General features: G+C 37.4%; 1 protein-coding gene across 4 annotated transcripts in view; it reads left to right on the top strand.

Annotated features, from left to right (window-relative positions):
- The window catches only part of AGBL3 (AGBL carboxypeptidase 3), a 140370-nt gene extending 124650 nt beyond the window's left edge, over nt 1-15720 (top strand). For all 4 annotated transcript variants that reach the window (XM_078343712.1, XM_009003028.5, XM_078343710.1 and 1 more), the window contains one exon: nt 14797-15720. In XM_078343712.1, coding sequence (XP_078199838.1) covers nt 14797-15196 — 400 coding nt within the window. In that variant the 3' untranslated portion in view covers nt 15197-15720. The remainder of the gene's footprint in view (nt 1-14796) is intronic.
- Nucleotides 15721-24132: the final 8412 nt, after the last annotated feature.

Genomic DNA, 24132 nt, shown 5'->3' with positions numbered 1-24132 from the left:
TCACCATGTTGACCAGGATGGTCTCGATCTGTTGACCTCGTGATCCACCCGTCTCGGCCTCCCAAAGTGCTGGGATTACAGGCACTCCTTAATCCTAATTTAGACCAATGTCTAAGATGGTTTAACAAAGTGTAATCTCCTCATTCTTTGCTTATTCTCACTTTACCCTGAATCACTTACTATAGGGAATAGTGAGAGTGTTGATATAGTCAGACAAAGGATATGTAAAACAGAAAAAGGTAGCCATAAAGAACTAAGCTGTAAAACAACAACAACAACAAAAATCAACCTGCCAATGTTTAAGTTTGCAATGAGATTGTCTGTTAAGAAAGGCCTTGCTTGCTGCCTTCCTACTTTTTAATATTTCCACGTGTACTATATCAGATACTTTCGGGGGTATCCACTCCAGGCACAATTTGCCCTTCTCTGTGGACTGCCTCTTGATCCACAAGGGTAGAGTTTCCAAAAGCTGCATTTGTAATTATGTGACCTCTACCCACTGGCATGGTTGCTGGTCAGATTATCTTTCTCTATACTTCGGAATTGGAATGAGAGATAGTGGATCAGTCTTGTACGTGAAACTGCTGTAGGATGCAAATTTGAGCTAAGGGAAGTAAAAACTTTCCTGTGGAAAAGAGAAAAGCAGAGAATGCAGATGAATAAAAAGCCTTGGGAGTTTTCCATTTTCTAGTACTAATCCTTTCCTGAAGGCTGGCTGAATTCCCTCTCCCTTTGTTTCCATGAGTAGCTTTGTACTTTCTTATAACTCTTCCCCTACCCTACCTAATGCTTTTTTTTATTAAGCTAGCTTGAATTGGTTTGTTACTTGTAACCAAAGAAGTCTTAATTAATACCTTACTATTTGTCTGTACCTTCATGCTCAGGCCAATCCTCATTGAGTGCATTTCTAGATTTAAAGTATTAATATATAAAGAATCTCTTATGAAAGTAATGACTAAAAATCAAGCCATGTCCTAATTGTCACCTAGACCCCACCACAGTCTCATTGGAAGCTACACATGGAGATGAACCTCCACATCTGTCCAATAATAATTAGAAGCCTCCTGTCTCTGGTGTAAATGAAGTCCAGATGGGGAACCTGGACTTCCACTTCCATCTTGCAGTAATGAGGTCTTACCTTCCCACTCCCTGTGCTGGATCAGAGTAACACAAAGCCAACTGAAACAGAGGGTTTACATAAGATCCAGAGTCTCATAACATAATATGAAAGTGACCATGTTTTAATCAGAAATAAATTGTTGTGCCAAGAACCAGGAAGATCTAAAACTGAAAATGATAATTAATGGACACCAACACTGAGAAGATAGTGATGTCAGAATTTTTTGACAAAGATTTTTAAAGCAGTCATAATAAAAATGCTTCAAAGAAACATTTATAAACACACTTAAAAACAAGTGAAAAAAAATAGAAAGCCTCAGCAGAGAGAGAAAAAATATATATTAATAAGAACCAAACTGAAATTTTTGAATTAAAAAATACAACTGAAATTTTAAAAGCGTAATGGCTGAACACAACAGTACAACTATGCAAACAGAGGAATCAGTGAATTGAGAGAGATAGAAAAATAGAAATTATCCAACCTGAACATCAGAGAAAAATAGGCTTAACATAAAATAAATAGAGCCTCAGGGACCTGTAAGACTATAAAACAAGATCTAATATTCACATTATTGTAGTTTCAGAAGGACAAGAGAATGAATATAGGGCTGAAAAGAAAAATTTATAGCACTAAATGCTCACATTGGAAAGCTAGAAAAATCTCAAATTGACACCCTAACATCACAATTAAAAGAGCTAGAGATAAAAGAGCAAACAGATGGAGGACTCAAGATGGCGCTGTGAGAACAACCCAGGATTGAAGCTCTCGCTGGATGCGTGGAGAGGGTGAGTTGGGAACACATTTCCAGAGGGATCTTAGTTGCCCACAGAACGGGGAAATTCCCAGGTATAAAAGAGACGTGGGACACCAGGCAGAGGTCTCGGCTGGTGTAGCCAGCAGCCAGTGCGACTCTGGCCCGCGCTGGAGCGCACAGGCACTCCACAGCGCTCCATACAAAAGCGCACTGTTACGGGAGCCCTGTTGAACCGGCAAACTGAGACCTGAGAGGGCTGAACTTGACACTGAACGGGACTTGGACAGTGAGCCAGCCCAGGAAATCCCAGGTACTCAGCGTTTGGGGGAGCGCAGTGCGACAAACAAAATGGCGATTCCAAACGCTCCTGGTGAGGAGGTTTTCTTAAAGCGCAGCTCCGTGGGGGAGCGGCATCCGCCATTACCAAGGCAATCAGCCCCTACTGAGGTACACGCCCTTTGCTTACGCAGCCTGCCGTTGCCGAGGCAACCTGGTACAACAGAGAGACTCCGCCGCAGGGTGTAGCCTGTGGCAACAGGGCGGAGACCACAGCAGAAGGGCAGAGCCTGCAGCAACAGGGCGAACCTCACACCAGCAGGGCGGAGCCTCAGCAGGCAAATAGTGACTTGACTGCCTCCTAGCTGGGCAAGACAGCGGGGCGAACACTCACAAGGAAAGCCCCAACCCCACCCCCCAGACAGAGCACCTGAGAAAAAAAGAAGTTTTTTATGAGTTATGTTGCATCAGAATTAAACATAGCAGCCTAACAGCCCTGAATGAACAACAGAGCTCACAGCTCAGCACTTGAGCTCCTACAAATTACAGACTATCTCCTCAAGCAGCTCCCTGACCCCTCTATATCCAAAAGACTGACATTTGGCAGGCATCATTCTGGGACAAAGATAGCAGTAAAAGAAACTGGTAGCATCCCTCACTGTTCCGCAGCTGCTATAGGTGCACCCCAGACAAGCAGGGCCTGGAGTGGACCTCAGCAGATGTACAGTGAAGGGGCTAGACTCGTAGAAGGAAAACCAAGTAACAGAAATACTTCATAATCAACAATCTGGGTGTCCAGTCAGAGACCCAATCGAAAAGTCAGCAACTACACAGACGACAGGTGGATAAATCCACAAAGATGGGAAGAAACCAGCGCAAAAAGGAGGAAAACACCCGAAACCAGAACACCTCGCCGCCTAGAAAGGACCAAAACTCCTCACCAGCAAGGGAACAAAGCTGGATGGAGAATGACTGTGACGAAATGACGGAATTAGACTTCAGAAGGTGGATAATGAGAAACTTTTGTGAGCTAAAAGAACATGTTTTAAATCAACGTAAAGAAACTAAGAACCCTGAAAAAAGATTTGAGAAAATGATAACAAGAATGGATAACTTAGAGAGGAATATGAATGAATTAAAGGAGCTGAAAAACACAATACGAGAACTTCGTGAAGCATGCACAAGTTTCAATAGCCGAATTGACCAAGCAGAAGAAAGAATATCAGAAGTCGAAGATCAACTCAATGAAATAAAACGAGAAACCACGATTAAAGAAAAAAGCCCAAAAAGGAATGAACAAAGTCTCCAAGAAATGTGGGACTATGTGAAGAGACCTAACCTACGTTTGATAGGCGTACCAGAATGTGACAAAGAGAATGAATCCAAGCTGGAAAATACTTTTCAGGACATTATCCAGGAAAATTTCCCCCACCTAGCAAGACAGGCCAACACTCAATTGCAGGAAATACAGAGAACACCACAAAGATATTCCGCAAGAAGAGCAACCCCAAGGCACATAATCGTCAGATTCAACAAGGTTGAAATAAAGGAGAAAATACTAAGGGCAGCCAGGGAGAAAGGTCGGGTCACCCACAAAGGGAAGCCCATCAGACTCACAGCAGATCTCTCGGCAGAAACTCTACAAGCCAGAAGAGAGTGGGGGCCAATATTCAACATTCTTAAAGAAAAGAACTTTCAACACAGAATTTCATATACAGCCAAACTGAGCTTCAGAAGTGAAAAAATAAATAAAATCCTTTGCAAACAAGCAAGTACTCAGAGATTTTGTCACCACCAGGCCTGCTTTACAAGAGCTCCTGAAAGAGGGACTACACATAGAAAGGAACAACCAGTACCAGCCATTCCAAAATCACACTAAATGCTAAAGAGGATCAACATAATGAAGAATCTACAACAACTAACGGGCAAAACAGCCACCTAGCATCAAAATGGCAGTATCAAATTGACACATAACAATATTAACCCTAAATGTAAATGGACTAAATGCACCAATCAAAAGACACAGACTGGCAAATTGGATAAAAAGCCAAAACCCATCAGTGTGCTGTATCCAGGAAACGCATCTCACATGCAAGGATACACAAAGGCTCAAAATAAAGGGATGGAGGAAGATTTACCAAGCAAATGGAGAGCAAAAGAAAGCAGGAGTTGCAATTCTCATCTCTGATAAAATAGACTTTAAAGCAACAAAGATCAAAAGAGACAAAGAAGGCCATGACATAATGGTAAAAGGATCCATACAACAAGAAGAGCTAACGATCCTAAACATATATGGACCCAATACAGGAGGACCCAGATACATAAGGCAAGTTCTTAACGACTTACAAAGAGACTTAGACTCCCACACAATAATAGTGGGAGACTTTAACACTCCACTGTCAATATTAGACAGATCAACCAGACAGAAAATCAACAAGGATATCCAGGGCTTGAACTCAGACCTGGAGCAAGCAAACCTGATAGACATTTACAGAACTCTCCACCCCAAATCCACAGAATATACATTCTTCTCAGCACCACATCACACCTACTCTAAAATTGACCACATAATTGAAAGTAAAGCACTGCTCAACAAATGCAAAACAACTGAAATCATCATAAACAGCCTCTCAGACCATAGTGCAATCAAGTTAGAACTCAGAATTCAGAAACCAACCCAGAACCGCACAGCTTCATGGAAACTGAACAACTGGCTCTTGAATGTTGACTGGATAAACAATGAAATGAAAGCAGAAATAAAGAAGTTCTTCGAAACCAATGAGAATGAAGACACAACATGCCAGAATCTCTGGGACACATTTAAAGCAGTCTCTAGAGGAAAGTATATAGCAATAAGTGCCCATATGAAAAGAATGGAGAGATCCAAAATTGACACCCTATCGTTAAAATGGAAAGAGCTAGAGGAGCAAAATCAAAAAAACTCAAAACCCAGCAGAAGACAAGAAATAACTAAGATCAAAGCTGAACTGAAGGAGATTGACACACGAAAAACCCTCCAAAAAATCAATAAATCCAAGAGCTGGTTTTTTGAAAAGATCAACAAAATAGACAGACCACTAACCAGATTGATTAAAAAGGAAAGAGAGAACAACCAAATAGATGCAATAAAAAATGATAAAGGGGAAATCACCACAGATTCCACAGAAATTCAAACCATCATCAGAGAATATTACAAACAACTCTATGCACATAAACTAGTAAACCTGGAAGAAATGGATAAATTCCTGGACTCCTGTGTCCTCCCAAGCCAAAACCAAAAGGAAGCTGAAACTATGAATAGACCAATAACAAGGGCAGAAGTCGAGGCAGCAATTAAGAGCCTACCACACAAAAAAAGCCCAGGTCCAGACAGGTTCACAGCCGAATTCTACCAGACACACAAAGAGGAGCTGGTACCATTTCTTCTGAAACTTTTCCAAATAATCCAAAAAGAAGGAATCCTTCCCAAATCATTCTATGAGACCAATATCATCCTGATACCAAAACCCGGCAGAGACCCACAAGAAAAGAAAACTTCAGGCCAATATCCATGATGAACATAGATGCAAAAATCTTCAATAAAATATTGGCAAGCTGATTGCAACAGCAAATCAAAAAACTTATTCATCATGATCAAGTAGGATTCATCCCGGGGATGCAAGGCTGGTTCAATATACGCAAGTCTATAAACGTAATTCACCACATAAACAGAACCAAAAACAAAAACCACATGATCATCTCAATTGATGCAGAGAAGGCATTTGACAAAATTCAACAGCCCTTTATGCTAAAAACCCTCAATAAACTCGGTATCGATGGAACGTATCTCAAAGTAATAAAAGCTATTTATGACAAACCAACAGCCAATATCATACTGAATGGGCAAAAACTGGAAGCATTCCCTTTGAAATCCGATACTAGACAAGGATGCCCTCTGTCACCACTCCTATTCAATATAGTACTGGAAGTTCTAGCCACAGCAATCAGGCAAGAAAAAGAAATAAAGGGTATTCAAATAGGAAAGGTGGAAGCCAAATTGTCTCTATTTGCAGACGACATGACAGTATACCTAGAAGACCCCATCGCCTCAGCCCAAAAACTCCTGAAACTGATAAGCAACTTCAGCAAAGTCTCAGGATATAAAATCAATGTGCAAAAATCACAAGCCTTCCTCTACACCAATAACAGACTTAAAGAGAGCCAAATCAAGAACGAACTGCCATTCACAATTGCTACAAAAAGAATAAAATACCTTGGAATACAACTCACAAGGAATGTAAGGGACCTCTTCAGGGAAAACTACAAACCACTGCTCAACGAAATCAGAGAGGACACAAACAGATGGAGAAACATTCCATGTTCATGGTTAGGAAGAATTAATATCATAAAAATGGCTATACTGCCCAAAGTAATTTACAGAATCAATGCTATACCCATCAAGCTACCATTGACTTTCTTCACAGAACTGGAAAAAACCACCATGAACTTCATATGGAACCAAAAGAGAGCCCGCATAGCCAAGTCAATTCTAAGCAAAAAGAACACAGTGGGGGGCATCACACTACCGGATTTCAAACTATACTACAAGGCTACAGTAATCAAAACAGCATAGTACTGGTACCAAAACAGAGATATAGACCAATGGAACAGAACAGAGGCAGTGGAGGCAACACAACATAGCTACAACCATACAATCTTTGATAAACCCGACAAAAACAAGCAATGGGGAAAGGATTCCCTGTTCAACAAATGGTGCTGGGAAAACTGGCTAGCCATGTGCAGAAAGCAGAAACTGGACCCCTTCCTGACACCTTACACTAAAATTAACTCCAGATGGATTAAAGACTTAAACATAAGACCTGGCACCATAAAAAACCCTAGAAGGAAATCTAGGCAAAACCATCCAGGACATAGAAGTAGGCAAGGACTTCATGACCAAAACACCAAAAGCATTGGCAACAAAGGCCAAAATAGACAAATGGGACCTAATGAAACTCCACAGCTTCTGCACGGCAAAAGAAGCAGTCTCTAGTGTGAATTGACAACCAACAGAATGGGAAAAAATTTTTGCAGTTTACCCATCTGACAAAGGGCTGATATCCAGAATTTACAAAGAACTCAAACAGATTTACAGGAAAAAAACAAACAAGCCCATTCAAAATTGGGCAAAGGATATGAACAGACACATTACAAAAGAAGACATTTATGAGGCCAACAATCATATGAAAAAATGCTCATCGTCACTGGTCATCAGAGAGATGCAAATCAAAACCACATGGAGATACCATCTCATGCCAGTTAGAATGGCGATCATTAAAAAATCTGGAGACAACAGATGCTGGAGAGGATGTGGAGAAAAAGGAACACTTTTACACTGTTGGTGGGAGTGTAAATTAGTCCAACCATTGTGGAAGACAGTGTGGCGATTCCTCAAGGCCTTAGAAATAGAAATTCCATTTGACCCAGCAATCCCATTACTGGGTATATATCCAAAAGACTATAAATCGTTCTACTATAAGGACACATGCACACGAATGTTCATTGCAGCACTGTTTACAATAGCAAAGACCTGGAATCAACCCAAATGCCCATTGATGATAGACTGGATTGGGAAAATGTGGCACATATACACCATGGAATATTATGCAGCAATCAGAAATGATGAGTTCGTGTCATTTGTAGGGACATGGATGAATCTGGAGAACATCATTCTCAGCAAACTGACACAAGAACAGAAAATGAAACACTGCATATTCTCACTCATAGGCGGGTGATGAAAAATGAGAACACATGGACACAGAGAGGGGAGTACTAAACACTGGGGTCTATTGGGGGGAAAAGGGGAGGGCCAGTGGGAGGGGGAGGTGGGGAGGGATAGCCCGGGGAGAAATGCCAAATGTGGGTGAAGGGGAGAAAGCAAACAAAACACACTGCCATGTGTGTACCTATGCAACTGTATTGCATGCTCTGCACATGTACCCCAAAACCTAAAATGCAATAAAAAATAAAAAATAAAAAAAAGAGCAAACAAATCCAAAAGCTAACAGAAGACATAGAGACACAAAAAACTCTCCAAAAAAATCACTGAATCCAGGAGCTGGTTTTTTTGAAAAAATTAACAAAATAGATCGTTGGCTAGACTAATAAAGAAGAAAAGAGAGAAGAATCAAATAGACATAACAAAAATGATATAGGGATATCACCATTGATCCCACAGAAATACAAACTACCATCAGAGAATACTATAAGCACCTTAATGCAAGTAAACTAGAAAATCTAGAAGAAATGGAGAAATTCCCAGACACATACACTCTCCCAATATTAAACCGGGAAGAAGTCGAATTCCTGAATAGACCAATAGCAAGTTCTGAAATTGAGGCAATAATTAATAGCCTACCAAGCAAAAAAACCCAAGACCAGATGGATTCACAGCCCAATTCTACCAAAAGTACGAAGAGGAGCTGATATCATTCCTTCTGAAACTAATCCAAACAACTGAAAAGGAAGGACTCCTCCCTAACTCATTTTATGAAGCCACCATCATAAAATGGTGGACATGTCTTGTCCACCAGGAAGAGACACAACAAAAAAAAACTTCAGACCGATATCCTTGATGAAGATTGATGCAAAAATCCTCAATAAAATACTGGCAAACCAAATCCAGCAGCATATCGAAAAACTTATCCACCACGATCAAGTTGGCTTCATCCCTGGGATACAAGGCTGGTTCAACACATACAAATCAATAAACATAATCCATCACATAAACAGAACCAAAGACAGAAACCACATGATTATCTCAACAGATACAGAAAATGCCTTCAATAAAATTCAACATCCCTTTATGTTAAAAACTCTCAATAAACTAGGTATTGATGGAACACATCTCAAAATAATAAGAGCTATTTATGACAAACCCACAACCAGTATCATATTAAACAGGCAAAAGCTAGAAGCATTCCCTTTGAAAACCAGTAAAAGACAAGGATGCCCTCTCTCACCACTCTTATTCAACATAGTATTGGAAGTTCTGGCCAGGGCATTCAGGCAAGAGAAAGAAAGCGTATTCAAATGGGAAGAGAGGGAGTCCAATTGTCTCTGTTTGTAGATGATATGATTTTATATTTAGAAAACCCCATCATCTCAGCCCCAAAACTCCTTAAACTGATAAGCAACTTCATCAATCTCAGTATACAGAATCAATGTGCAAAAATCACTAGAATTCTTTACACCAATATAGACAAGCAGAGAGCTAAATCATGAATGAATTCCCATTCATTATTCCTACAAAGAGAATAAAACACCTAGGAATATAGCTAACAAGGGATGTGAAGGACCTCTTCAAGGAGAACTACCAACCACTGTTCAAGGAAACAAGAGAGAACACAAACAAGTAGAAAAATATTCCATGCTCATAGATAGGAAGAATCAATATCGTGAAAATGGTCATACTGCCCAAAGTAACTTACAGATACAACACAATTCCCATCAAACTACCATTGACATACTTCATAGAATTAGAAAAAAATACTTTAAATTTCATATGGAATCAAAGAAGACCCTGTATAGCCAAGACAATCCTAACCAGAAAGAACAAAGCTGGAGTCATCACACTACCTGACTTCAAACTATACTATAAGGCTACAGTTACCAAAACAGACATATAGACCAATGCAACAGAAGGGAGACCTCAGAAATAACAACACATCTACAACTGTCTGATCTTTGAAAAACCTGGCAAAAACAAGCGATGGGGAAAAGATATCCTATTCGATAAGTGGTACTGGGAAAACTGGCTAGCCATGTGCAGAAAACTGAAACAAACCCCTTCCTTACACCTTATACAAAAATTAACTCAAGATGGATTAAAGACTTAAATTTCAAACCCCAAACCATAAAAACTCTAGAAGAAAACCTAGGCAATACCATTCAGGATATAGGCATGGGCAAAGACTTCATGACTGAAACACCAAAAGCAATTTTAACAGAAGCCAAAAAATTGACAATTGGGATCTAATTATACTAACGAGCTTCTGCACAGCAAAAGAAGCTAGCATCAATGAACAGGTAACTGACAGAATGGGAGAAAATTTTTGCAATCTACTCATCTGACAGAGGTCTAACATCCAAAATTTACAAGGAACTTAAATATATTTACAAGAAAAATAAAAACAATCCCATCAAAAAGTGGGCAAAGGATATGAACACACACTTCTCAAAAGAAGACAATTTATGCAGCCAACAAACATATGAAAAAAAAACAGATCATCAGAGAAATGTAAATCAAAACCATAATGAGATATCATCTCACACCAGTCAGAATGGTGATTATTAAAAAGTCAAGAAACAATAGATGCTGGCAAGGCTGTGGAGAAATAGGAATGCTTTTACACTGTTAGTGGGAGTGTAAATTAGTTCAACCATTGTAGAAGACAGTATGGTGATTCCTCAAGGATCTAGAACAAGAAATACTATTAGACTTTATTGGGTATATACCCGAAGGAATATAAATCATTCTACTATAAAGACACATGCACATGTATGGTTACTGCAGCACTATTTACAATAGCAAAGACATGGAACCAACCCAAATGCCCATCAATGATAGACTGGATAAAGAAAACGTGGCATATATACCCCATGGAATACCATGCAGTCATAAAAAGGAATGAGATCATGTTTTTTCCAGGGACATGGATGAAGCCAGAAGCCATCATCCTCAGCAAACTTAACATAGGAACAGAAAACCAAACACCACATGTTCTCACTCATAAGTGGGAGTTGAACAATGAGAACATGTGGACACATAGAGAGGAAAAACACACACCAAGGCCTGTAGGGGGGTGGGAGGCATGAAGGGAGGGAACACAGAGGATGTGTCAATAGATGTAGCAAACCACCATGGCACATATATACCTGTGTAACAAACCTGCATGTTCCGTACATGTGTCTTGTTTTTTTTAAATAAAAAATAAAAACAAAAATTACAAAACTATATTCTCAAAGGAAGTAAAAATATATATTTAAATTAATGGAAATGACACTGTAATGTATCAAAATAAGTGACAGATAGCTAAAGCAGTACTGATACAGAAATTTATAGAACTAACTGCATATGCTAAAAAATGAGAAAACATCTCAAATCAATCATCTAAACTCCAACCTCAGAGACCTATAAAAAGAAGAGCAAATAAACTGAAAGCAAGCAGAAAGAGGATAATAAAGATAAGAGCAGAAATTAATAAAATTGAAAACAGAAAAATGACACAGAAAATCAGTGAAACAACTGGTTGTTTGAAAAGATCAATAAAAACTGACAAACTACTATTAATACTGACAAAGAAATAAAGAAAAAAGGCACAAACTACTAACATGAGGAATGAAACAGGGGATATCATTAAAAATCCTGCATATATCAAAAAGATACCAGAAAAAACTACACACAAATTTGACAACTTAAAGAAAACGGATGATTTCCTCAATAAAATATGAACTACCCCAACTCATTCAATATGAAATAAAATATTTGAATACCCCTGTAACTAATAAGTAAACTGATTTCATAATTTTAAAACCCTAAAAAAGAAATCACCTGGCCTGGGTGGTTTTAGAGGAAAATTTTACCAATAAATTAAGGAAGAATTAATACCCATTCTATACAATTTCTACCAGAAACTAGGAATTTTCAGTTCATTTTATAAAACCACTATTAGCCTGATACTAAAACCAGACAAGGGAAAAAGAATAAAGGAAATGACACAATAAAATTGTGCATAAATATAGAATTTAAAAAGCTAAATCTAACAAAATATTAGCAAATATAATTCAGCTCTAAATAAAAAGAATTATACACCATGACCAAGTGAAGTCTATTTCAGGAATTCAAGGTTAGTTTAATATTCAAAAGGTAATTGATGAAATCCTTCATATTACCAAGCTTAAGAAAAAAAATCACAAGATACTATTAACTGGCACAGAAATTGGTATTCGACATAATTCAATACCCATCCATGATAAAATGTCTCAGAAAAAAAATATTGGAATAGGCTGCGTGTGGTGGCTCATGCCTGTAAATCCAGCACTTTGGGAGGCTGAGGCAGGTGAATCGCCTGAGGTCAGGAGTTCAAAACCAGCCTGGCCAACATGGTGAAACCCCATCTCTACTAAAAACACAAAAATTAGCCAAGCATGGTGGTGGGCACCTGTAACCTCAGCTACTCAGGAGGCTGAGGTGGAAATTTCTGGAACCCAAGTGGCAGTGGTTGCACTGAGCCAAGATTGCACCATTGCACTCCAGTCTTGGTGACAACAATAAGATTCCATCTCAAGGAAAAAAAAGGAATAAAGGGGAACTTATTCAACTTAATAAAGTCCACTTTTACCACTTGATATAGTTTGGCTGTGTCCCCACCCAAATCTCACCTTTAATTGTAATAATCCCCATGTATCAAGGGCAGGGCCAGGTGGAGATAATTGAATCCTGGGGGCAGTTTCCACCATACTGTTCTCATGGTAGTGAACAAGTCTCATGAGATCTGATGGTTTTATAAATGGGAGTTCCCCTTCACAAGCATTCTTGCCTGCCACCATGTAAGATGTGACTTTGTTCCTCTTTTGCCTACTACCATGGTTGTGAGGACTCCCAGCCATGTGGAACTGTGAGTTAATTAAACCCCTTTTCTTTATAAATTACCCAGTATTAGGTAGACCTTTATTAGCAGTGTTAGAATATACTAATACACAATTCTATTGAACATTGTGCTAGAAGTTCTAGCCACTGCAATAAGGCAATAAAAAAAAAATAAAAAGCATACAAATCAGAAAGAATGAAATAAAATGGTCCCTACTTGTGAAAGATGTTATTCTCTATTTAGAAAATCCTAATAAAGTTACCACAACACACAAACGCGCAGGCACACAAAACCTTTAACTAATAAGCAAGTTATGCAGGCCTCTGAATATAAGATAAATGTACAAAATTAATTGCATTTCTATATGTAAGCAATGAACATATGAACACCAAAATTACAAATATAATACCACTTAAAATCTCTCAAAAAAATAAAATACCTAGTTGTACAGGGTTTGTATAGTGAAGAGTATACATGAATAAGAGAAATTTAAAAATATCTAAAGAATGGAAAGACATAGTATGTTCATAAATTGGAAGCCTCAAAAAGATGTCAGTTCTTCCCAGATTAATATGCACACAAAGCCTATCAAAATCCCAGCAAGATCTTTTGTATCTACAGACAAGATGATTCCAGAATTTACCTGCGGATGCACAAAAATAGCAAAAACAATTTTGACAAAGAGGGATAAAGTGGGAGAGATCAGTCTATCTGATTTCAAGAACTTTTATATCGCTAGAGTAATCAAGACAGTAGTATTAGAGGAGATATAAACATATATATCATGGAACTGAGGCGAGAACAAGAAATAGACCACATAAATATGCTCCACTGATTTTGATAGGGAATTCCAAAGCAATTCAATGGAGAAAAAAGAGCCTTTCAACAAATGGTGATGGAACAATTGGATATCCATAGGCTAAAAACAATGAACCTTAGACTTACATCTTATACAAAAATTAACTCACAAAAAACCCTGTGTGTATAACTATTTGTAATAGCCATAAACTGGAAATAATCTAGATGTCCTTGAATGAATGACTTATTATGCAATCCATGGTACGTTCATGTCCCAGACTCAGCAATTATAATAGAATGAACTGCTGATATACAAAATATGGATGAATCTCCAGACAATTACTCTGAGTAAAAAAAAAAAAAAATTCATCCCAGATGGTTACATACAGTATGATTCCTTTATGTAACATTCTTTAAATAACAAAATAATATAACTTGATAATAGACTAATAATGATTGCCAGGAATTAAGGAGGGGATGGGGAAGGAGGGAAGCAGGTACTATAAGAGGGCAACATGAGGGCAGTATTCTCGATCTTGACTACATCAGTGTCAATATCCTGATTGCAATATTGTTCTATGGTTTTGCAAGCTATTTTGGGGAACTGGGAGTTCATGGGATCTCGCTGTATTACTTCTCCTAAACGCATGTAAGTCTACAGTTATCTCAAAATTTAAAAGTTTAATTAAAAATATAGCTGATATTCTATGGTTAAAAATAGAATGCTTAAAAAAACAGAGATGTTAAGTGGCTGCAATTATTAATTTGCAAAACTCCCTCAAGGAAAACTTCCCTTTCTCAGACTCACATTGATTTTTTTACTGGTAATAGAAAACAAAACTCATAGCATATATACTGAATCTATTCTAATAGAATAAACACAACAGATCTTTAGAGCAAACAACTACTTTACTTTTTAGTGACCATCTACTTCAACTAGATATACAGGTAAGGAGCTGGGACCCAGAGTGGCTAGTATACTAGGAAGGCTAAGGTCAGAGTAGGTATCCAAATAAACATATCCTCTAGGCATTTAGAAGTACAGGACTGGAGTAGTGCTAAAAAAAATCAGAGATGAAGACTTATAAATGATGGTAAAATTCTTGAGGATGAACTTACTAAAAAGAAAAAATATTATTTATACTATGACAATATACCTAGGACTACAAAGTAGGTACATGATGGACAAAAATTCACATATTTCATTTCTTTTCTAGACCAAATCCGGCTGCTTGCAAAAATATAAAGAAATACAGCACATCTTGGATAGCACCCAGAAATCAACCTTTTATAATCCAAGGGGATGTTATAGCAAACTCCTCAGAATGGGTCCAGTCCAAGCCCCACAGGTCATTTGAAAGTTTATCACCTCTCAAAGTCCCCAAGAAGAATAAACATTCTCAAATCTGGGCCATAAAGAATGAAGACATAAAACCTTTCAGCAGCAAGTGGGAGACTGCTTCTTCAAGCTTTGAAATGGATGCAAATGTTCTAAAATATAAGAGTCTTCAAGCTGAAGAAACTAACCAGCAAAGCTCTAAGCATACAACCCTCCATCTAACTAAAAATAAGGATGAGCAGGCCAATAAGAATGATGGACAACCACCTTATATCTGAAATTCCAAAGGGAGAGTTAATCTAGCTTTATGCTGCTCTGAGAACTGTGAATGAAAGATAACATATGCTTAGGTAGTAAAAAGAAAAAAGGAAAGCCCTCCGCTTCCCCTTTCCCTGTCCCCTACACATGCATATGCATAAACCACAAATTTTAGATATCCCATTTTCTGTAGTGGGGACATCTTTCAGAGACTTAAAAAGAAATCCAGAAAAAATACGGAAAAAAATTTAAACATATGTTTATTTTTGTATCAACATGGAAAATATCTCTGAAGTTTTGATTTCTTCCAAAACTACTTATGTATTCGACACCAGAATTTGACACCTAAGGACTCAAGGCAGGGATGATATGTAATGTCATTGATTTTAACCTCCCTAGACACTTTAATGAATCAGTCAACAAACATCATTTCCTGATTTTCTGTCATATCATTGGTGTGCTAGGAACCATTTATCTCCACTAGGAGATTATCAAATAATTGCACAGATGAAACATACATGAATAAAATGATGACAGAATAAGATAAAGTGTTAAGTTGTGTACTTCCATTGATTAGAAGAAATACTGTATATTAAAAGTTGCTAGTTGCACAAAGCACAAGTGTGGCACAAAATGGCAGCGAAATGCTTAGACTATGGTTAAAAATAGTCATTTTATTTCTCAAAATGTGGGAAAGGTGTAAAGAGGTACAGTTTCTTTTACAGCGAATGAGTTTACATCTCCAGCCATTTATTCATGTGGACACTGGAATAAGTCTAGCACCTCGGTTTGTCATTCATAAGGCAGTGAGCACTGGGAGGGATTTGTGAAGGACACACAAAGGAGCAGGTATGTCAGGCAGAAGAGTCAAGATGGATGTGGTAAGAAAACAGCATCAGGCAGCCTCGCATCATGGGTCAACATTGGCATCCATTAGAAAATGAGGCTAAGCAGAAGGAGGGTCAGGTAGGTGAGGTATATTAAAAATATAGGCCACAGTCTAATTACAGCTGGGTGGAACAATGAAGATCTGGGGTTGAGTGATCTACTCTCAGCAGTATTTCTAGTAGCTAACAAGTTTTCAAGGAGAGCCCACTGCACTATTAAAAGAGTAACTATTTTGTTTTAAAGGACCATGACTGTAGATTTCCTCAGGAATGTTTAACATCTAGTGGAAAATAGTTATCTTCTGAACACATGAGACAGTGCTTTGGAAGCAAGTCTCCTGGTTCTCAGAGAATCCCCCAACTTTTGGTCTAAAATTCTCAACCCCAGTGATTATCTTGGGCAAGAGCAGAAGTCTACTTGCTTTTGGGATTCCCTCTGCCAGGTGGGTGCTCAAGTTTAGGAGAACAGGTTAGTGTTCTGGATCACAGCAGTTATTGTAGCTGACTTCAGGATACAGTAAGAGTTCTCAAAATTCAGTTGGCCCTTATCCACATAGATCAGGACAAAAGCCTAAACTCTGGGAAAATATTTACTTTTAATTCAATGAAATGTCATTTGAATCTTCAGTTGTCTAAGAGTTTGAAATTGTAAACTCTGGAATTTATTGTCTTTGTGGATGACCAAAAATAGGTGATAAGCCAGTTTCCTGGAAGATTTTTAGGGATGCAGAGATACCACCTAAACAATTTTGCCTTGATCCATAATTGCATTCCTTGTATTTGATACAAATATAAGATGGTTTACCCAAAGTAGGAGGATTGGCAGTCCACTGCCTCACTCTGCTACAATACTTGCAGTTTTCTGAGCATGCCATTCTCTCATAAAAGCCTTTCATTCTATTGGCCCAGTATCTCCTCCACCTGGCAGCTCCTATTTCTTTAAGATTCAACTCAACTGCTGCCTTCTCTGACAAACCTTCCACGTATTTCCATAGAAATTTAAAACAACTACGATTAATATGTTGACAGTTCTAATGGGAAAAGTGGACAATATAAAAGAACAGATGGGTTATATAAGCAGAGAGAGGGGAACTAAGAAACAAAAAAAAAATGTTAGAAATCAAAAACACTGTAACAGAATGAATGATGGACTACTCATCAGGTTAGACACAACTGAGGAAAGAATCAGTATGCTTGAAACAGTGTCAATAGAAACTAGCAAAACTTAATTGCAAAGAAAAAAAGAACGAAAAACCCAGAATATCCAAAAACTGCAGGACAATTTTAAAAGGGATGTAACACGTGTAATGGGAATACCAGAAGTAAAAGAAAAAAGGAACACAAGAAACATTGCGGCAATAGTGACCGAGAATTTCAAAATTAATGACACCAAACCACAGATCCAGAAAACTCACAGAATACCAGGAAGGATTAAATACCAAAAAAATCAAAGACCAAGAAAAAAATACTGAAAAAAGCTGCCAGAGAGAAAAAACAACAACAAAAAAACACCTTATGTATAGATAAGGTGTAACCCTTATAAGGGATAAGAATTACATCAGACATCTCTTCAGAAACCACATAAGAAAAAAGGAGAGTGGAGTGAAATATTTAAAGGGTTTAAAGAACCACTGTCTCAGCTCAGGGTGCTGTAACAAAATACCATAAACTAGGCTGCTTAATGAAACAATAGAAATTTATCTTAGTTCTGAGGCTGGGAAGTCCAAGATCAAGACGCCAACAGATCCAGTGTCTGGTAAGGGCAGTCATCTTGGTTTGCAGGTGGCCCTCTTGTTGTATCCTCACATGGCAGGGAGAGATCATCTCATGTCTCTTTTTATGAATGCACTAATTCATTCATGAAAGCTTAACCTTCATGACCTATTACCACCCAAAGGTCCTATCTTCTAATACTATTACACTAGTGGTTAGGATGGCAACCTATGAAATTTGGGGGATGCAACATCAGACCATAACAACCATTGACTATAATCCCGTATCCAGTGAAATTGTCCTCCAAAAGTGAAAGAGAAATGAAAATTTTCCAAAATTGTGGGAATTTGTCACCTCTAGACCTGCTTTTTCTTTAACGTTAAAAGAAATTCTTTAGAGAGGAAGAAAAGTATATAGGTCAGAAATTCTGGCCTATGTAAAGAAAGAAAAAGCAATAGAAAAGGAATAAATGAAGGTAAAATAAAATATTTTATTTTTCTTAATTGACTTAACAGATAATGGTTTGTTCAAAACAATAATAATGTATTCAGAGCCTACTGATAAGTGAAATGAATAGCAGCAATGTTATACGGAATAAGAGAGAGGAATTGGGAATACCCTGTTATAAAATACTTCTACTACCGAAGAAGTGAGTGGTATAATGTCATTTGAAAGAGGATTAGATTCATTGTAAACACATCCTGTAAATTCAAGAGTAAAAAAGAAGTATAACTGATATACTAAAATGGGAAAAAACTGAATCATACAAAATATTCCATTAAAATGAAAGGAGGCAGAAAACAAATGGAAGACAAAAATAACAAAAAACAAAGGTAATGAATAGAAAACAGTAACAAATATGGTAGATATTAATTCAGCTATTTCAATAATCACATTAAAAGCCAATGGTCTAAATACAGTGGTTATAAGACAGGAGACTTTCAGAATGGATAAAAAGATAGGATCCGATATGACTCATATGTTTTAAAGAGATTTTTTTTTTCCAACTTTTATTTTAGGTTCAGGGATATATGTGCAGGTTTGTTACATGGATAAATTGCATGTCATGTGCATTTGATGTACAGATTATTTCATCACTTATGTAATAAGCGTAGTACACAATAGGTACTCGATGCTCACCCTCCTCCCACCCTTCACTCTTAAGTAGGCTTAGTATCTATTGTCCCCTTCATTGTGACCACGTACTCAGTGTTTAGCTCCCACTTACAAGTGAGAACATGTGGCATTTGGTTATCTGCTCCTGAATTAATTTGCTTAGGATAATGGCCTCCAGCTCCACCCATGTTGCTGCAAAGGACACTATTTCATTCTTTTATATGGCTGCATAGTATTCCATGGTATATATGTACCACATTTTCTTTATTCAGTCCACCATTGACAGGTATTAAGGTTAATTCTATGTCTTTGCTATTGTGAATAGTGCTGCAGAGAACATACACATGCATGTGTCATTATACTAGAACAATTTATATTCCTTTGGGTATGTACTGCATAATGGGATTGACAGGTCAAATGACAGTTATATTTTAAGTTCTTTGATAAATCTTCAAACTGCTTTCCATAGTGACTGAACTAATGTACATTCCCACCAACAGTGTGTAAGCATTTCCTTTTCTCTGCAAACTCACTGTTTTTTTTTTTTTTTTTTACTTTAACAATAGCCATTCTGACTATTGTGAGACAGTACCTGATGTTGAGAACTTTTTCATATGCCTATTGGCCATGTGAATGTCTTCTTTTGAGAAGTGTCTGTTCGTGTCCTTTGACCTTTTTTAATGGGGTTTATTTTTTGCTTGTTTTTTATAGATTCTCAATATTATATCTTTCTTGGATGCATAGTTTGCAGATATTTTCTTCCCTTCTATAGGCTGTTTACTGTGCTGAAAGTTTCTTTTGCTGTGCAGAAGCTCTTTAGTTTAATTAGGTCCCACTTGTAATTTTCGTTTTTGTTGCAGTTGCTTTTGTAGTCTTCAACATGAAATATTTGCTAGAGCCTATGTCCAAAATGGCATTTTCTGGGTTTTCTTCTATGGTTTTCATAGTTTTAGGTTTTACATTTAAGTCTTTAATCCATCTTGAGTTGGTATTTTGTATATGATGAAAGGAAGGGGCCCAGTTGCAATCTTCTGCATATGACTAGCCAGTTATTCCAGCACCATTGTTTGAATAAGGTACTCTTTTTCCATTGCTTGTTATTATTTGCTTTGTCAAAGATCAGATGGTTGTAGGGTGCAACATTATTTCTGGGTTCTCTAACCTGTTCCCTTGGTCTGTATGTATGTTTTTGTACCAGTATCAGGTTGTTTTGGTTACCATAGCCTTCCAGTATAGTTTGAAGTCAAGTAGTGTGATGCTTCCAGCTTTGTTCTTTTTGATTAGCATTGCTTTGGTAATTCGGGCTCTTTTTTAGATCCATATGAATTTTAGAATTTTTTTTTCTAATTCTATAAAAAATGTTATAGTTTGATAAGAACAGCATTGAATCTATACATTGTTCTGGGCAGTAAAGCCATTTTAACAATATTGATTCTTCCTATCCATTAGCATGGAATGTTTTTCAATTTATTTGTATCATCTCTGATTTCTTTCAGCAGTGTTTTATAATTCTCATTGTAGACATCTTTCACCTCCCTGGTTAGCTGTATTCCTAGGTATTTTATTCTTTTTCTGGCTATTGTGAATGGGACTGCATTCCTGATTTGGTTCTCAGCTTGGACAGTATTGATGTATAAGAATGCTACTGATTTTTGTACATTGCTTTTGTATCCTGAAACTTTGCTGAAGTTGCTTAGAGCCTTTGGGCAGAGACTGTGGGGTTTTCTAGGTATAGAATCATATCATCTGCAGGGAGATAGTTTGACTTCATCTCTTTTAATTTGGATGCCTTTTCTTTCTCTTGCCTAGTTGCTCTGGCTAGGACTCCCAATACTATGTGGAGTAGCAGTGGTTCAAGTTGGCATCCTTGTTTTGTGCTCATTATCAGTGGGAAGGTTTCCAGCTTTTGCCCATTCAATATGATGTTGGCTGTATGTTTATCATAGATGGTTCTTATTATTTTGAAGTATGTTGCCTGGATGCCTAGTTTGTTGAGAGTTTTTAACAGGAAGTGATGTTGAATTTTATCAAAAGCCTTTTCTGCATCTATTGAGATGATGAATAGATGCAGAAAACATTGTTTATAGTTCTGTTTACGTGATGAATCACATTTATTGATTTGCGTATGTTGAACCAACCTTGCATTCACCTTGAACATGGTGGATTACCTTTCATTGTGCTGCTGGATTTGGTTTGCTAGTATTTTGTTGAGGATTTTTTCATCTATGCTCATCAAGGATATTGGCCTGAAGTTTTCTTTTTTTCATTGTGGCTCTGGCAGGTTTTGGTGTCAGGCTGATGTTCACCTTATAGACTGAGTTAGAGAGGAGTCCCTCCTCCTCCTCCTCCTCAATTTTTTAGGATCATTTCAGTTGGTTTGGTACCAGTTTTCTTTATATGTCTGGTAGAATTCAGCAATGAATCTGTATGGTTCAGGGCTTTTTCTGATTGTAGGTTTCTATTACTGATTCAATTTCAGAACTTGTAGTATGTTCAAGATTGCACTTTTTTCCTGGTTCAATCTTGGGAAGTGGTACGTTTCCAGGAATTTAACCATTTCTTTTAGGTTTTCTAGTTTGTATCAATACAGGCATTCATAATTGTCTCTGAGGGTTCCTTGTACTTCTGTGGGGTCAGTGGTAATGTCCCCTTTGTCATTTCCAATTGTGTTTATTTGGATCTTCTCTATTGCTTCAAGTCTAGCTAGTGATCTATCAATTCTATTTATTCTTTTGAAAAAAACAAATTTTGGTTTTGTTGATCTTTTGTATGGTTTTTTGTGTCTCAGTTTCATTCAGTTCAGCTCTGAGATTGTGCTTATTTCTCTTCTTCTTCTAGCTTTGGGGTTGGTTTGCTCTTATTTTTCTAGTTGCTCTAGGTGTGTATTACATTGTTAATTTGAGATCTTTCTTTTGGATGTTGGCATTTAGTGCAACAAACTTTACTCTCAATCCTGCTTTAGCTGTCTCCCAGACATTCTCACTGTTGTATATTTTTTTTCATTAGTTTCAAAGAAATTCTTGATTTCTGCCTTAATTTCATTGTTTACCCATAAGTCATTCAGGAGCAGATTGTTTAATTTCCATGTAATTGTATGGTTTAGAGAAATCTTGGCATTGATTTCTATTTTTATTGTGCTCTAGTCTGAAAGAGTCTTTGGTATGATTTCATTTTTTCTTTAATTTCTGAGAATTGCTTTATAGCCAAGCATGCAGTTGATCTTAGAGTATGTGCCATGTGCAAATGAGAAGAATGTACATTCTGTTGTTGTTGAGTGGAGTGTTCTGTAGGTATCTGCTAGGTCCATTTGGTCATATGTCAAGTGTAGTTCCACAATATCTTTGTTAGTTTTCTGCCTCAGTGATATGTCTAATACTGGAATGTGTCATGACATTAAAAGAAAAAGTTGACTTGCTTGATATGCACGATATATTGAGGTCTGCAGCTGCAGTTGCCCACTATTTCAGACAGACAATTTATCTCATAAACGGATAATGTAAACTTAATGGTATCAATAAATACAGTACAGTTCTTTCCATGTATTTGCCTTTCTTATGATTTTCTTAACAGTTTCTTTAGTTAGTTTATTGTAATACAGTATGTAATACATACACAAAATATGTGTTATCAGCTGTTTGTTATCCATAAGGCTTCTGATCAACAATAGGCTATTAAGTTTGGGGGTTTCAAAAGTTATATGTCAATTTTCTTCTGTATGAGGGGGTGGTGCCTCTAATTCCAGTGTAGCTCAACAGTCAACTGTTTTTGTTCACAGATAACATGATTGTCTTTGTAGAAAATGCAAGGAAATCAGTAACAATAACAACAACAAAAAACTGGGAGTAATAAGTGATAATATCAAGATTGCAAGACACTAGGTTAATATACAAAAGTCAATTGTTTTCTTATATGCCATCAATGAATGATAGGAGTTTGAAACTAAAAACACATTACCATTGACATTAGCACCAAAAAAGAAAAAGGAAATACTTAAGTATATGTCAAGATATATGGGGAAGACTATAAAACTCTGATAAATAATAATAATAATAAAGAATAACTAAATAAATGGAAAGATAGTACATGTTCATAGATAGAAAGACTCAAGATTGTCAAGATGTTAGTTCTTTCCAACTTGATCTATAGATCAATCCCAATTAATAATCCCAGCCAGTTATTTTGTGGATAGAAACTAATTCTAAAGGTCATATAGAGAGGCAATAAGACCCAGAATAGCCAACACAGTACTGAAGAAGAACAAAGTCAGAAGACTGACATAACACGCCTTTAAGACTTACTACAGACTGGGTGTGGTGGCTCATGCCAGTAATCCCAGCACTTTGAGAGGCCAAGGCAGGATGTTCACTTGAGGCCAGGAGCTTAAAATCAGCCTGGGCAACTAGTAAGACGCTGTTTCTACAAAAATAAATAAAAAGAAAATTCTAAAAATGGTCTTACCATAGAGGTACAATAATCAATACAGTGTGTTATCGGCAAAAGAACAGACAGATCAATGAACAGAATAGAGAGACCAGAAAAAGATCCATATAAATATAGTCAACTCATCTTTAACAAAGGAGCAAAGGCAATACAGTAGAACAAAGACAGTCCTTTGAACAAATGGTGCTGGAACAACTGGACATCCGCATATTGCAAAAAACAAACGAACAGATGGATAAACAAACAAATAAATCCAGACACAGACCTGCCTTCACAAAAATTAACTCAAAATGGATCATAGACCTAAATGTAAAATGCAGTACTATAAATCTAGAAGATAACATAGGAAAAAACTAGATGACCTTGGGTATGTGTAGGAATTACATGAGAAATCTCTGTACCTTCCTCTCAATTTTCCTGTGAACCTTAAATCATTCTAAGAAATAAAGTGTTTAATATAGACTTTTTTTTTTTTTTTTTTTTTTTTGAGACGGAGTTTTGCTCTTGTTACCCGGGCTGGAGTGCAATGGCACGATCTTGGCTCACCGCAACCTCCGCCTCCTGGGCTCAGGCAATTCTCCTGCCTCAGCCTTCTGAGTAGCTGGGACCACAGGCACGCGCCACCATGCCCAGCTAATTTTTTTGTATTTTTAGTAGAGACGGGGTTTCACCATGTTGACCAGGATGGTCTCGATCTTTTGACCTCATGATCCACCCACCTCGGCCTCCAAAAGTGCTGGAATTACAGGCTTGAGCCATCGTGCCTGGCCTAATATAGACTTTTTTTAAGAAACAATGGG

Source organism: Callithrix jacchus, chromosome 11 (genome assembly GCF_049354715.1).
Source record: "Callithrix jacchus isolate 240 chromosome 11, calJac240_pri, whole genome shotgun sequence".
In the NCBI taxonomy this organism is placed as follows: domain Eukaryota; kingdom Metazoa; phylum Chordata; class Mammalia; order Primates; family Cebidae; genus Callithrix; species Callithrix jacchus.
This window is presented reverse-complemented; position numbering and strand designations above follow the sequence as displayed.